The sequence below is a fragment of the Ahaetulla prasina genome, chromosome 2 (assembly GCF_028640845.1).
Source record: "Ahaetulla prasina isolate Xishuangbanna chromosome 2, ASM2864084v1, whole genome shotgun sequence".
In the NCBI taxonomy this organism is placed as follows: domain Eukaryota; kingdom Metazoa; phylum Chordata; class Lepidosauria; order Squamata; family Colubridae; genus Ahaetulla; species Ahaetulla prasina.
Genome location: NC_080540.1, coordinates 201,551,049 through 201,564,429, shown reverse-complemented (window position 1 = coordinate 201,564,429; position 13,381 = coordinate 201,551,049). Strand labels below are relative to the sequence as shown.

Sequence of the window (13,381 nt, the reverse complement as noted above, 5' to 3'; positions counted from 1 at the left end):
AAAATTTCTTTAAAATTAACAAAGATGGTAGGAAGGGAGCAGGATGCATATGAGGTGAAGGTGAAGTCTTATTTGAAAAAGAACGTTAGGTCGGCTCATTTTTTTGTTTATTTTTTCTGATTTTGATTCTATTCTATTAGAATATGAAAAAAAACCACCCATGTTTAATACAACCAGATCTTCTAGAATGAAGAGGTAATACTAGATCATTCTGTAAGTGATCCTCATGCTGTTGTCAGTATCTCAAAAGCACTCAGACCAGATCCATAAAATTACTCTTGTGCATCTCCCAGGAGTCTGAGCCCAATGAGATTTCTCAATTCTTTCTGTTGACCTTCAAATTGCTTTTGGAGCTGGAAGGTTTGCTGCTGGATTAAATGAAGTCCAATCTCTCCTTTCCTATGTAGAATTTATCTGGTTCTTGGGATACTGACGTCAGTCTATTAAAAAAAGAAGATACATGAGCCCATGTCTGGTTTTAGTTGCTGGATCGATTGAAAGAAAACTGTACACATGCTTGAATTTGCAGCTTCACTTATAATAATATTGTGCTTATTGTTTTTTTATACACTGAAGATTTCATACCTTCTCTCAAGTTCCATATTTCCGAATATTGGTATGCGGTGGTGATGGCACAGTTGGATGGGTCCTTGGTGCCCTGGAAGAGATCAGGCACAAGCTCGCCTGCCCTGAACCATCCGTGGCTATTTTGCCTTTAGGAACAGGTAAGGCTTAAACTGCAGATTTTAGGTAGAAGAAGGGCAACGGATGAGGATTCCCATAAGCTCATAGATTCTATCCTTCTGCAAATTAAATTAGCACTGGCTACCGTTACAACAAACTGGTGTTATTAGGTTATTTCCAATGGCAAATTCAGCAAACGTCTCATTTTAGCTTTGTAAATGATAATTGAAAATGTATTTGAATCAATGGCCTTGTAGATGTGGCAGAACTACAACTCCCAGTAGTCTACACAGTGGTTCTCAACCTTTTCTTCACCACGGACCCCTTTTAAATACCTTTTGTGGCCCTGGACCACCAAGACGTAACTCAAGATTTAAATCATGACATTTCTTCAAGACTTTGTGGTCCCCACTGTGACATTGTAACCCCTCAGGGGTTTGTGGACCACAGGCCGAGAACCACTGGTCTACACCATTGGTCAGAAGTAGTAGGCCTATTGAAATTCAGGTTTTTGATCTTTTTGATCAGGTAACGACTTGGGAAGGGTCCTGCGCTGGGGTGCTGGCTACAGTGGCGAAGATCCGTACTCCATTCTGATATCCGTAGATGAAGCTGACGATGTGCTTATGGATCGTTGGACCATCCTTTTAGATGCTCAAGAGGCACTGGAAAGCTCAGAAAATGGTGTATTAGAGCCAGAACCTCCTAAGGTATTTCTCAATCTTTCCTTCCTGAAACTATAACAATAGCAACAACAACAACAAAAACAGGAAGGCACTGAAAATACAAAACTCATAAATGATTTTTGGACATAATTTATAGTCTTCTCTCCATTTTCCCTTCACTTTCACTTCTACTTACTGGTATTTATTTATTTTTCACCATAATTAGTTTCTTTCTTACTCTCTGTTCTTCTTTTCTGATAAATGTGCAAGTCATGGTGAAAATTCTTATCTTAACGATGATGCAATGCTGACAGACATTATGCACAGAGAATAAGTCTATGTTAAAAAAAATATAATCAATATTCTGTTTACTTGTGAATGATGTGATTTTATTTTGAAAGGCCTATAAATTGCTATGGTGCTTTGTTACACATTTTCCCTAATTAGAAGATTGCAGAGCTATGAAATATGGTAATTGGAATATATATGTTTGATAAAGTAATTACTACATGGCTAGGACTTTTATAAAATCCTTGTAAAATGGATTACAGTTTACTTCTTGTTCCTTTTTATAAACCAATAAAGCAACAGCTGAGCGTGCTGTTCTATTCTAGGATAAGCACGGTAAACTTTACATTGTCTGCCACATAAAATGAAATCACCAGCTTTCTTATGTAGCCTCTTGAAATGCATTACGTGAAGAATGTGTGGGATTTAATGTGAGATATGTCATATCTCTTCAGATAATTTTCTAAGGAAAATTATTTGTTTCTATATCAAATCTGGAGACCATCCATCTCACTCACAAAGCGGACTCTGAGTGGTGTACAATTAAACAATAAAAATACGATAGCTATTATGAGGGGCTGCCACAGAGAGGAGGGAGTCAAGCTATTTTCCAAAGCACCTGAAGGCCAGACAAGGAATAATGGATGGAAACTGATCAAGGAGAGATTCAACCTGGAAATAAGGAGAAGTTTTCTGACAGTGAGAGCAATCAACCAATGGAACAGCTTGCCTTCAGAAGTTGTGGGAGCTTCATCACTGGAGGCTTTCAAGAAAAGACTGGACTGCCATCTGTCAGAAATGGTGTAGGATCTCCTGCTTGTGCAGAGGGTTGGACTAGACAACATATAAGGTCCCTTCCAAATCTGTTAATCTGCTAAGGAGAGATATAAAATATATAAACAATATATTCTGGTAGGAGGCAATTAAAACAAGAATAACATTAAAAAAAGTTAAAAAGATGGTGGGAGAGTGTTTATGTGAGTCAGCAGCGCCATGTCTTCAGATACTTCTGAAAGGGCAGGAGATTGGGGGGCTCACCTCACCACTGGGGGAGAATGTTCCAAAGGTCGGTGGCTAAGGCAGAGAAAGCTTTCTTCCTGGACTCCAGGAAGATCGTGTTAATCTGGTTTCCTCAGAAATCACTCAGAGAAGGCTCTCTTCCTGGATTCCAGGAAGATTATGTTAATCTGGTTTGTCCAAAATCACTGAGAAGAATCATGGCTACATAAGCCGGGGTCCAATTCTTTCTTCGTCAAATCCAGGGGTGAAATGCTCCAGGTTCAGACCGGATCGACCGATCCGGTAGCAATGGCGGCGGATGGTTCGGAGAACCGGTAGAAAAAAATCACTGGCCCATGCCCACCCAATCGCCCACCTGTACCTGCTTGCCGCTTCTTTTAAAAAATGCTTTTAAAAGTAAAAAAAAAGCTCTGATGAGCCATGCGATCATCAGAGCCTTTTTTTAACTTTTAAAAGCATTTTTTTACAACCTATTCGGCTGAATAAGTTGTAAAAAAAATGCTTTCAAAAGTAAAAAAAAAGATTGCACGCCACAGCTGATCCCCCCCACCCCCCGCTCGCTGTTCTACTTACCCCATGGCTCCTTTTGACATGCACTATGTGCGCACACGGACACCTCACATATGGTGCATGGTGCATGCGCGCAGCGGGCCTGTGCAGCCAACGAACCGATAGTAAACTGGTTCAGATTTCACCACTGGTGAAATCCTATGCTTCGACTATCTTTTTCTTTTGTAGCAAAACTCACATACTCTGTGCCGGGATACGACAGACTAAAATCAAAACAATACGTTTGGCAGCGTAGAAAAAAGAGAAGATGACGGATAAACTGGATGCTGAGAATTGAGAATATTACTGGATTGCCTTTGGAAATGCTATGAGTTCTTATGAAAGACAGATATACGTTTGTCCTGTTGAAGACAAATATCAAGATAACATTTGTCTGTTCAACCAGAAGTTGAACCTAACTAGTTAGGATCTGCTTTATACTGTAGTTCTTTTTAAATTGGAGAGTTTGTATTGGAGATGTTCCTGTGTATTTGTTAGAAATTAGAAATAGTTCAGTTCAAAATGTAAAACTTCATTTTTACTTTTTTTTTTCAGATTGTACAGATGAATAATTATTGTGGCCTTGGAATTGATGCAGAGCTGAGTCTAGGTTTCCATCATGCTAGGGAAGAAGAGCCAGGCAAATTCAATAGCAGGTATTTGGATATATATATATATATTTTGAGAAAAGAAACAATCTGTTTCACTAACTGATAATCATTGAGAAGAAACATTCATATGTTTCAGCTCATTAATACAGATGGTGTTTGACTTACGACTATAACTGAGTCTGGAATTAAGGTTGTAAGTTGTGCTGGTAGTTAAATGGGTCACCACATGGCCACCTGATTTTACAACCTTTTTTTTTTTGCAATGGTCATTAAGCAAATCTGACACTCATAAAGCAGATGCTGTGGTCCTTAAGAAACTTCGTTGTCCAGAATGGGCATTTTTGCCAGAAACCATATGTAAACATCAGTTTCTGGCAATACACATCATAAATTGCAATGGTGAGTGTGGGACACTGCAAATGGCTATAAATGCAGCCTGGCTACCAAGTGCCCAAAATGTGATCATGCCCACTGGGACATCAATTCTGGGTTATCAATAGCTCGGAAGCTAAGGTGGGCACCGCTTGAGCTTCTTTCGGGTGGAGGAGAAGAGGCAATGGGGTATCACCACAGGAAAAGACCTTCTTATAAAAGCTCGCAGAACTTCTTTTGGTGATGGGACTTGGAAGAGTACCTCATTAGCTGCAAGTACTGAGTAGGTACATATGGGAGAAGACAACTTCTTCAGATGACCTAGTCCTAAACCATTGTAGTCTTTAAAGGTCTAAAGCAACACTTGAATTGGACCTGGACTGCGAACCAGCATAGATGACAAAGAACTGGAATCATTTGTTCATATCGGCCAATTCCAAACAGTCTAGCTGCTCTATTTTGAACTAACTCACATGTCCAGACCATTTTTAAAGGCAACTCCATGTACAATGTAACAGAATATCTGTTACAAGATTATCTTTGCTCAGGGTAATATAGAAATGTACATGATACTTATCATACCATAAATTAAGAATATTATTAAAAATGGATATCAGGATATCATAGCAACTCTTAACACTAATCAGTGGGTAAACCCCATATCTCATACTTGTCCAATTAGAAGATCATGCTTCTGCCTATTTGGTGCCTCAGTTGCCCAGCTACATGTCTATCTAGTCTATCTTGGCTGATCTTAGGCAGCTAAGTAAGGCCAGTTATTATTTGGATGGGAGAACATCTGGAAATTCATGAATTAGACTGGAACATTTATATTAAAAAAAATCTCAGAAAATTGTAATGGCAGATTGCTTCCATATTTTCCAAGAAATCTATGAGGTTGTATGAGCTCATCTGAGCTTGAAGGAGACTACCATTTTCCCCACTTTCCCCAATTACAGACTCATGAGTGCATATGTGTTTTATCCCATGGCTGCTAATTTTGCTCAGATGCCTTTCATGAAGGCTTTGTCTAAATCTTTGTGAAAATCCAAACATATACTAACTATCAGGTCATCTCTAGCTCAGAGAAGTGAGACAAGGCTTGCCTCTTCAGAATGTCAGTGGCTCTTCCTCTACCCGTCCCGTCCTGTCTCCCCCCCCTCCCCCCCGCTGTCTTTGACAATTTTCTTTTTAATAGTATTTCATACCAGTTAGGATATCTGGAGCTAAGAGCCGTGGTGAGAATGCAGTATTGCAGTAATCTAATTCTGCCAACTGCCAGCAGTTCGATTCTGACCGGCTCAAGGTTGACTCAGCCTTCCATCCTTCTGAGATTGGGAAAATAAGGACCTAGATTGTTGTGGGGGGGGCAGTAGGCTGACTCTGTAAACTGCTTAGGGCTGTAAAGCACTGTGAAGCGGTATATAAGTCTAAGTGCTATTTCTATTGCTAACTGGCTTCCTGTTCATAGAAATGATAGAAAAATAATGCAAGATACTGTCAGTGGTGGTTTTGGAAATAAATTCAACCATCATATATAAATTCGTCCATTGTGATTATTCACATGAAGCCTGCCCTCCATGTGGGGAAGAGAGAATCTTGATATAGCACACTTGGTACCTGCCAGAGGCATTAGAGTACAGTTCCCATTATCTCCAATAATCATGCTGGTTGGGTTGAAGAAGGATAATACTCCAAAAGATATAAAGTAGAAGACTGAGTTATTCTTGATTCTCTTAGTTTAAGCTCCAAAAAAACACTTGAGCCTTGTTTTTTCAACAATTCCTTGCATATCTACATTCATCATAGTTCCTAAGTAAACATGGCAAGAGTAAGCTATTCTTCTGTTCACATTGAATCCCATTTCCAGTGAACTGCTCTCAGATCACTATTCTGATATTTCAGTTTAGAAATGTATGATCTCACTCTGAACTTCAAAGCATTTATCTAGTAAGGCCTGATTTGATTCTACGTTCCAGTGTATGAAACTGGAGGAAAGTTGTTTGACAGTTCTGTGCAACCTAATTGCAGCTGAGACATGGTCACTTTTTAAATAATGTACAGCCCGGTTCAAATCAGAGAAGGAAACTATTGTGTCAATAAGCAAACCACAACCCGTGATGTACCATTTTTAATAAAAGAAACACAACTTTTTTTTCTAGGCTACACAACAAAGGAGTCTATGTAAAAGTTGGGCTGCAGAAAATGAGCCACACCAGGAGTCTTCATAAAGAAATCAAACTTCAGGTGGACCAGCATGAAGTTGAGCTTCCAAGTATAGAGGGTCTTATTTTCATCAATATTCCCAGGTAAGAACTAGACATCTGGCTTTGGATTTCCTTTTTACCAAGCAGTCCTTATGTTAGTGTTTACAGCTGCTTTGTTTTGATAGTTAAAATTGCTTTAGTAATAAATATTTTTGGGTGCTTTTGTATTAAGAGTTCGCTTTACATTCTGAGTTACGTTATTCTACTGTGGATTTAATAAATAACGGTGAGTTGTTAATGCATAGGAGCTTCAAGTTCATGTGCTTCTTCTTTTGAAGAAGGCCCTCTTTGAGTTTGTTTAGACTAGCACTGATGATGTTATCTAATTTTGGCTAATGAAATGTCTTCAAGAAAAGCACCAAGCTCAGAGAGCACCAAGCACCCCTCATTTCAGTCCTGAGCTACAAATATTCACCTTTGTTGTTCTTCTGTTGGGACTACAAACATATAGAATAGAATAGAATAGAATAGAATAGAATAGAATAGAATAGAATAGAATTTTTTATTGGCCAAGTGTGATTGGACACACAAGGAATTTGTCTTGGTGCATATGCTCTCAGTGTACATAAAAGAAAAGATACGTTCATCAAGGTACAACATTTACAACACAATTGATGGTCAATATTATACAGATGCTAACACTGCAACTGTATACTATCTTGTTTCCTGGTTTAAATATACTATACTGGAGCTACGGAATTTGGTCTATTGGTTAAGGGACCAAGCTATAAACCAGGACACTCCGAGTTCTGGTCTTACCTTAGGCATGAAAGCTGGCTGGATGACTTTGAGCCAATCTCCTTCTCTCAACCCATCCCACCTCACAGGCTGGGGAAAATAGGTAGAGGAAGAGTATTTGATACCTCCTTATATATAAAAATAATAAAGGCGGGATAAAAAAATTAACTAGTCAGCTTTCTGGTTTATCTGATTTTAGACAAGATGCTTAACGGCTGATTTAAAATAGGAGAAAATGTTTTGGTCCACGCTTGGCATTGCCAAGGAATAGCAAAAAGGCTTGCAGGCTTTAGCGATTGGCAAAGTAGTATTCTTGTAATGGCAAAAAACTATGATATATTGCGCTGTTCAAGTGAGATGCGTATAGTTTGCCAAGCCTGTAGGTATCATTTGCTATAGCCTACACAGATTTAAAGAGAGCGAGGCAACTATTTCAGAGATACAAAACAGTTTTAAAATGTGTGAAGCATAGTGACATGAACAAATAGACTCTGTTCTAGCTGTTCTACTTATCCTGCCTTTGTCCATTCAGCTTCACTTCTGAACAGATGAAGCTGCCTTGTACAGAATCACGCCATTGGACTCTTGAGGTCACTAGTGTTTGTGCCAGCTGCCCAGAGCTTTTCATTGTCTTGTATGGACATCCCCCTCCCTTTTGCCTTTTACCCAAAACCTTTTCATCAGACAATCTCAGCAACAAGATTTTCAGATTACAAAACGTGAGACTCTTGTGAGAATTCTGATAAATAGTAAAAAAATAATAATAATACTCACTTACCTGTCAAATCAATCTATTCTGTATATAGAGAAGGTGTTATAAGAGCGATTCCTTCTGTTACCGTTAGTGTGTCTATTATTTATAGCAGGGGTCTCCAACCTTGGCAACTTTAAGACTTGTGAACTTCAACTCCCAGAGTTCCTCAGCCAGTTTTGCTGGCTGAGGAACTCTGGGAGTTGAAGTCCACAAGTCTTAGAGTTATTATTATTATTATTATTATTATTATTATTATTATTATTATTATTATTATTATTATTATTAATTTGATTTTTATACCGCCCTTCTCCCGAAGGACTCAGGGCGGTGTACAGGCAGAATAAAACGAACAATACAAAATACAATTAAAACGGAATTTAAAAAACTTATTTAAATTAGCCTGAAAATTTAAAAATTTACCATACACTAAAAAACCCCATTTAAAATTAATAAAATTTAACATTTAAAATTCAATTTAAGCCAGCCCCGCGCGGATAAAAAGGTGTGTCTTCAGTTCGCGGCGGAAAGTCCGAAGGTCAGGTATTTGGCGTACGGGTCGGTGGGAGGCATGTGGTAACAGCAGGCGGTCCCGTAAGTACCCAGGTCCTAAGCCATGGAGCGCTTTAAAGGTCGTAACCAACACCTTAAAGTGCACTCGAAAGGCCACAGGCAGCCAGTGCAGTCTGCGCAGGAGCGGTGTTACATGGGAGCTACGCGTAGCTCCCTCTATCACCCGCGCAGCTGCATTCTGGACTAACTGAAGCCTCCGAGTGCACCTCAAGGGGAGCCCCATGTAGAGAGCATTACAGTAATCCAAGCGAGAGGTAGCAGCGCATGAGTGACTGTGCATAAGGCATCCCGATCAAGGAAGGCGCAACTGCGAACCAGGCGAACCTGGTGGAAGGCCCTCCTGGAGCGGCCGTCAAATGATCTTCAAGCGACAGCCGATCATCCAGGAGCACGCCTAAGTTGCGCACCCTATCCTTTGGGGCCAATAACTCACCTCCGACAGCCAGCTGCGGCTGCAGCTGACTGAATCGGGATGCCGGCATCCACAGCCACTCCGTCTTGGAGGATTAAGCTTGAGCCTGTTTCTCCCCATCCAGACCCGTCGGCTTCCAAACACCGGGACAGCACTTCAACAACTTCATTGGGGTGGCCCGGGGTGGAAAAGTACAGCTGGGTATCATCAGCGTACTGCTGGTATCTCATCCCGAAACCACTGATGATCTCACCCAACGGCTTCATGTAGATGTTGAACAGCAGGGCGAGAGAATCGACCCTGTGGGACCCCACAAGTGAGGCCCTCGCGGTGACCTCTGCCCCCGTCAACACCGTCTGCGTCCGGTCGGAGAGATAGGAGGAGAACCACCGATATCGGTGCCTCCACTCCCAATCCCCAGCCGGCGCAGCAGATACCATGGTCGATGGTCTCGACCGCAGCCGAGAGGTCTAATAGGACCAGGGCAGAGGAATAACCCCTGTCCCTGGCCCTCCAGAGATCATCCACCAATGCGACCAAAGCTGTCTCCGTGCTGTATCCGCGTCGGAAGCCGGACTGGAACGGGTCTAGATAGACATCTTCATCCAGGTATTGGGGTAGCTGTCGCGCCACGGCACTCTCTACAACCTTCGCAACAAAGCGAAGGTTGGAGACTGGGCGATAATTACCCAAAATTGCTGGGTCAGGAGGGCTTCTTAAGGAGGGTCTCACCACCGCCTCTTTCAAGGCGGCAGGAAAACCCTTCCAATAAAGCGTTGATAATCCTCTGGAGCCAGCCTCGTGTCACCGCCTGAGTGGCCAGTACCAGCCAGGAAGGGCACGGGTCCAGTAAACATGTCGTGCCGTGCAGCCTCCCCAACAACCTGTCGACGTCCTCGGGAGCCACAGGGTCAAACTCATCCCAAATGGACTCAACAAGACGTGCCTCCTCTCCCTCGCTTGGATCATCCCAAATTCGGTCCAGACCGTCCCTCAGCTGAGCGATTTTATCGTATAGATAACCACTAAACTCCTCGGCTCGTCCCTGCAAAGGGTCATCACCTCCTGATGTAGGAGAGAGCGGGTCACCCGAAACAGGGCGGCCGGGCGGTTATCTGCCGACGCAATGAGGGTGGAGGCGTAGGAACGCCTCGCTTCCCTCATTGCCACTAGGTAGGTCCTAGAATAGGACCTAACTAGTGTCCGATCAGCTTCGGAGCGACTGGACCTCCAGGTGCTCTCCAGGCGTCTTCTCCGGCGTTTCATCTCCCTCAGCCCCTCGGAGTACCAAGGGGCCGGACGAGATCTACGCCGGGTCAGAGGCCGCAAAGGCACGACACGGTCCAAGGCCCCAGCCGCGGCCTGTTCCCAGGCCACGACCAGTTCCTCAGTCGTGCCGTGGGCCAGTTCCTCAGGGAATGGCCCAAGCTCCGTCAGGAACCTCTCGGGGTCCATCAGGCGCCTGGGACGGAACCACCGTATAGGTTCCGCCTCCCTGCGGTGGTGAATGGCGGTTCGGAAGTCTAGGCGAAGGAGAAAATGATCCGACCATGACATTGGTTCTGTTACTAAATCATCTAACACCAGATCATTAAGCCACTGTCCAGAGATATAAATCAGATCCAGCGTGCCTCCCCCCGTGTGCGTAGGGCCATCATTTACTCGAATCAGGTCCAAGGCCGTCATGGAAGCCTGGAACTCCCGAGCTGCCGTCGATGACAAGCCAACTGATGGCAGGTTAAAATCCCCCATGACTATGAGTCTGGGGGTCTCGACCGCCACAGCAGCGAGTACCTCCAACAGCTCAGGCAGGGCTGTGGTCACGCAGCAAGGAGCCAGGTACGCGATCACCAAGCCCAACTGATTCCTATAGCCCCACCGCACATAGAGGGATTCACAGCCGGCAATCTGAGGAACAGTGGTCTCCCTCGGCTCTAGATCCTCCTTAATACCAACCGCCACCCCCCCACCCCTACCTTGGACCCTCGGCTGATGGAATGCTCGGAAACCTGGCGGGCACATCTCGACAAGGGGGACCCCCCCCCTCTGGGCCCAACCAGGTTTCCGTAATACCCATAAGGTCCGCGGACTCCCCCTGAATAAGATCACAAATCAGGGGGGCCTTATTAACCACGGACCGAGCATTACATAACATCAGCCGAAGATCCAAGCTCTGAGGATCATGGCCACCCGGGGAACGGGTCGGGACTGAGGGGCCGGAGCACGCGATCGCTCTCAAACATCGAACGCGTGCTCCCTCAACACGGTACGGCCCCTCCCCCCCGCCATATCTGCCTCTCCCACTTACCGTACAGATCGAACAACCCTCTAAACCTGGAACGTCCTCCCCCCCTGCCTTCAGACAAGGTGGAATAGTGTCGCGAACTAGCACAGGGGCTGGATCCCTCCCCGGCGGGTTCTCACCCCCACCCGCCAAATCCCTCCCCCCCTTAAAAAACCCTTATTTAAAAAACTATTTAAAAAACCCCACAACTTCTTCTTGGCCGCATGCCACCTCTCTGGGTCCCAAGACCCTTCGTTAAGGTAAGCCCTTGATAGTTTGGAGGGCCATTCCTGCGAGGCGGGGGAACCTCGCAGTCGTCGTAGTTCGGCGAACGAGTATCTCATGGGGGATAGTCAATAAACAGCGAAAAGATGTCCATTCCTGACCGGCGGAGATGTTCCGGTCGTACCTGTAGATCGTCGGACCCAATATTAGTCATATTACTGGCCACTCGGGCAGTGATATTGGTCATAGTCCGTAGAAAGTCCAAAGGGTCCAGAAACAACCAGGGCCGAAAATCCGGTTCCGATCTAATGACCTCCCTCTCGGAGATTGGCATAATAGCCTCCCCTTGGTTGTTTCCTCGGCTACAAAGATGGAAAAATCAATAGCCGGAATAAAAGTATCCCTCGGGTTCCCGGCAGCGTACCATCACGGGACAAACCCGTGTGGTACGATAATCAGGACGAAATTATGCCGCCAGTACCGTCAGTGCCGTCAGTGCCGTCCATACTGCTGTCCATATCACCACCCATCAGCCCCCAGATTTTACCGCTGGGCCCAATAAGGCTCCAGCGCGCCGCTGTGCCGCTGTTGTAAATGACCAGGCCAAGCCACCTCTCAGTCGCCGATGGAAAAGCAACCCAAGATGTAAGCCGTAGGTGAAATTACGGCATTTTTGGCAGGCCATGGCAAAAAGTCAGCAGTGGGGGGGAAGAACGATGTTCCGGGCCATGAAGGGAGGAGAGAAGGGTAGGGCAGGGGGAGGGGCAATAATCATGCCCGTGCAGGCCCCACTCCAGCCACCGATGTTACCTGCGGTCCAACACCCAGGACTCAGCATACCGCTGGAGTGGGGCATACCGCCGTCGATGTTTGGCACGCTCCCCAGCCGTTGATAACATCCGCGGCCGAAACGGCCGACAAACAGCTGAGTCAGGCCGGGCGTCTCCTCGCACCCCCCCCAACATGGCCGCCGCCATCCGCTGCTGTTAAGGACTTCGGCTCCGTACTCAGCAGCCGAGAGCTCAATGAGGTCCAAAGACCTCGCTCTCGGCTGCCGGAAAGATCGCATACCCGGAGCCGGGGACCAAGCAGCCTGGCGGCCAACAGAACGGCATTGCGGCCTGAGGACTCTCAGCCGCCGTCTCCACGAAGCCTCAGAACGCCGCCATAACGCGCATGCGCAGAAGAAGCCTTAATATATAATATATAATATATAAGGTTCACTAAACCAGCATTTGTTCGGCTTAGCTGGATTCATGCATCATACAAAGCCAAAATCAGACATATCCTATTACGATGTAGTGCAAATTGTGAATCCAATCAACATATGGATTATTTGTAAAGGCTTTTAAAATGAGCCCTGAGTATATTAAAGGACAGAAAAACAAATGAGATGAAACTAATTTTTAAAATAACTAGGCAAATGCATTTTAGACAGTTTCTACATTTTTAAAGTTATTTTTTAAAAAATCTATATGAAAAATGTATCACCGATCTGTTAATCTGACATGATCCAAGTAACTGATCTATCTTATTAATTATACTCATCTCTGAATAAACTCTTGTTTGTTTCTTTATAAATGTTAGCACATCTTCACAGGTTGGCTTGGTACGTCAGGAGAGAGGGTTTTTTTGTTGCCCAGTGTTTATTAAGTGGATTAACATAGGATTTATGACTGCTCTTCATTTTACCTAAACGTTTTGCAGTATGTCTGCTGCTCTCAAGCGCCCTCTGCAGGTCATTAAGACAAGATCAGAGACCATATTTAAATGTTACCTTGGTCTTCTGATTATTAAATACTTATTGTTTTCTTTCAAGTTGCTACAATGCTCCTGTATGATGCCAGTAATTACAGCAGCAGTGGGGGGAAACTATATGTACTATATGGACTGTTTGCCCGCTTGTTTTTCTGTTTTTGTACCTTATGGTTCTTGATGAAGG

The 13,381-nt window shown here is 44.2% G+C and overlaps 1 protein-coding gene across 2 annotated transcripts in view; it reads left to right on the top strand.

The window, feature by feature from the left end:
• The window catches only part of DGKQ (diacylglycerol kinase theta), a 104,175-nt gene that overhangs the window by 84,496 nt on the left and 6,298 nt on the right, over positions 1-13,381 (top strand). For both annotated transcript variants that reach the window (XM_058166937.1, XM_058166936.1), the window contains 4 exons: positions 577-725; positions 1,213-1,394; positions 3,762-3,862; positions 6,352-6,498. In XM_058166937.1, coding sequence (XP_058022920.1) covers positions 577-725; positions 1,213-1,394; positions 3,762-3,862; positions 6,352-6,498 — 579 coding nt within the window. The remainder of the gene's footprint in view (positions 1-576; positions 726-1,212; positions 1,395-3,761; positions 3,863-6,351; positions 6,499-13,381) is intronic.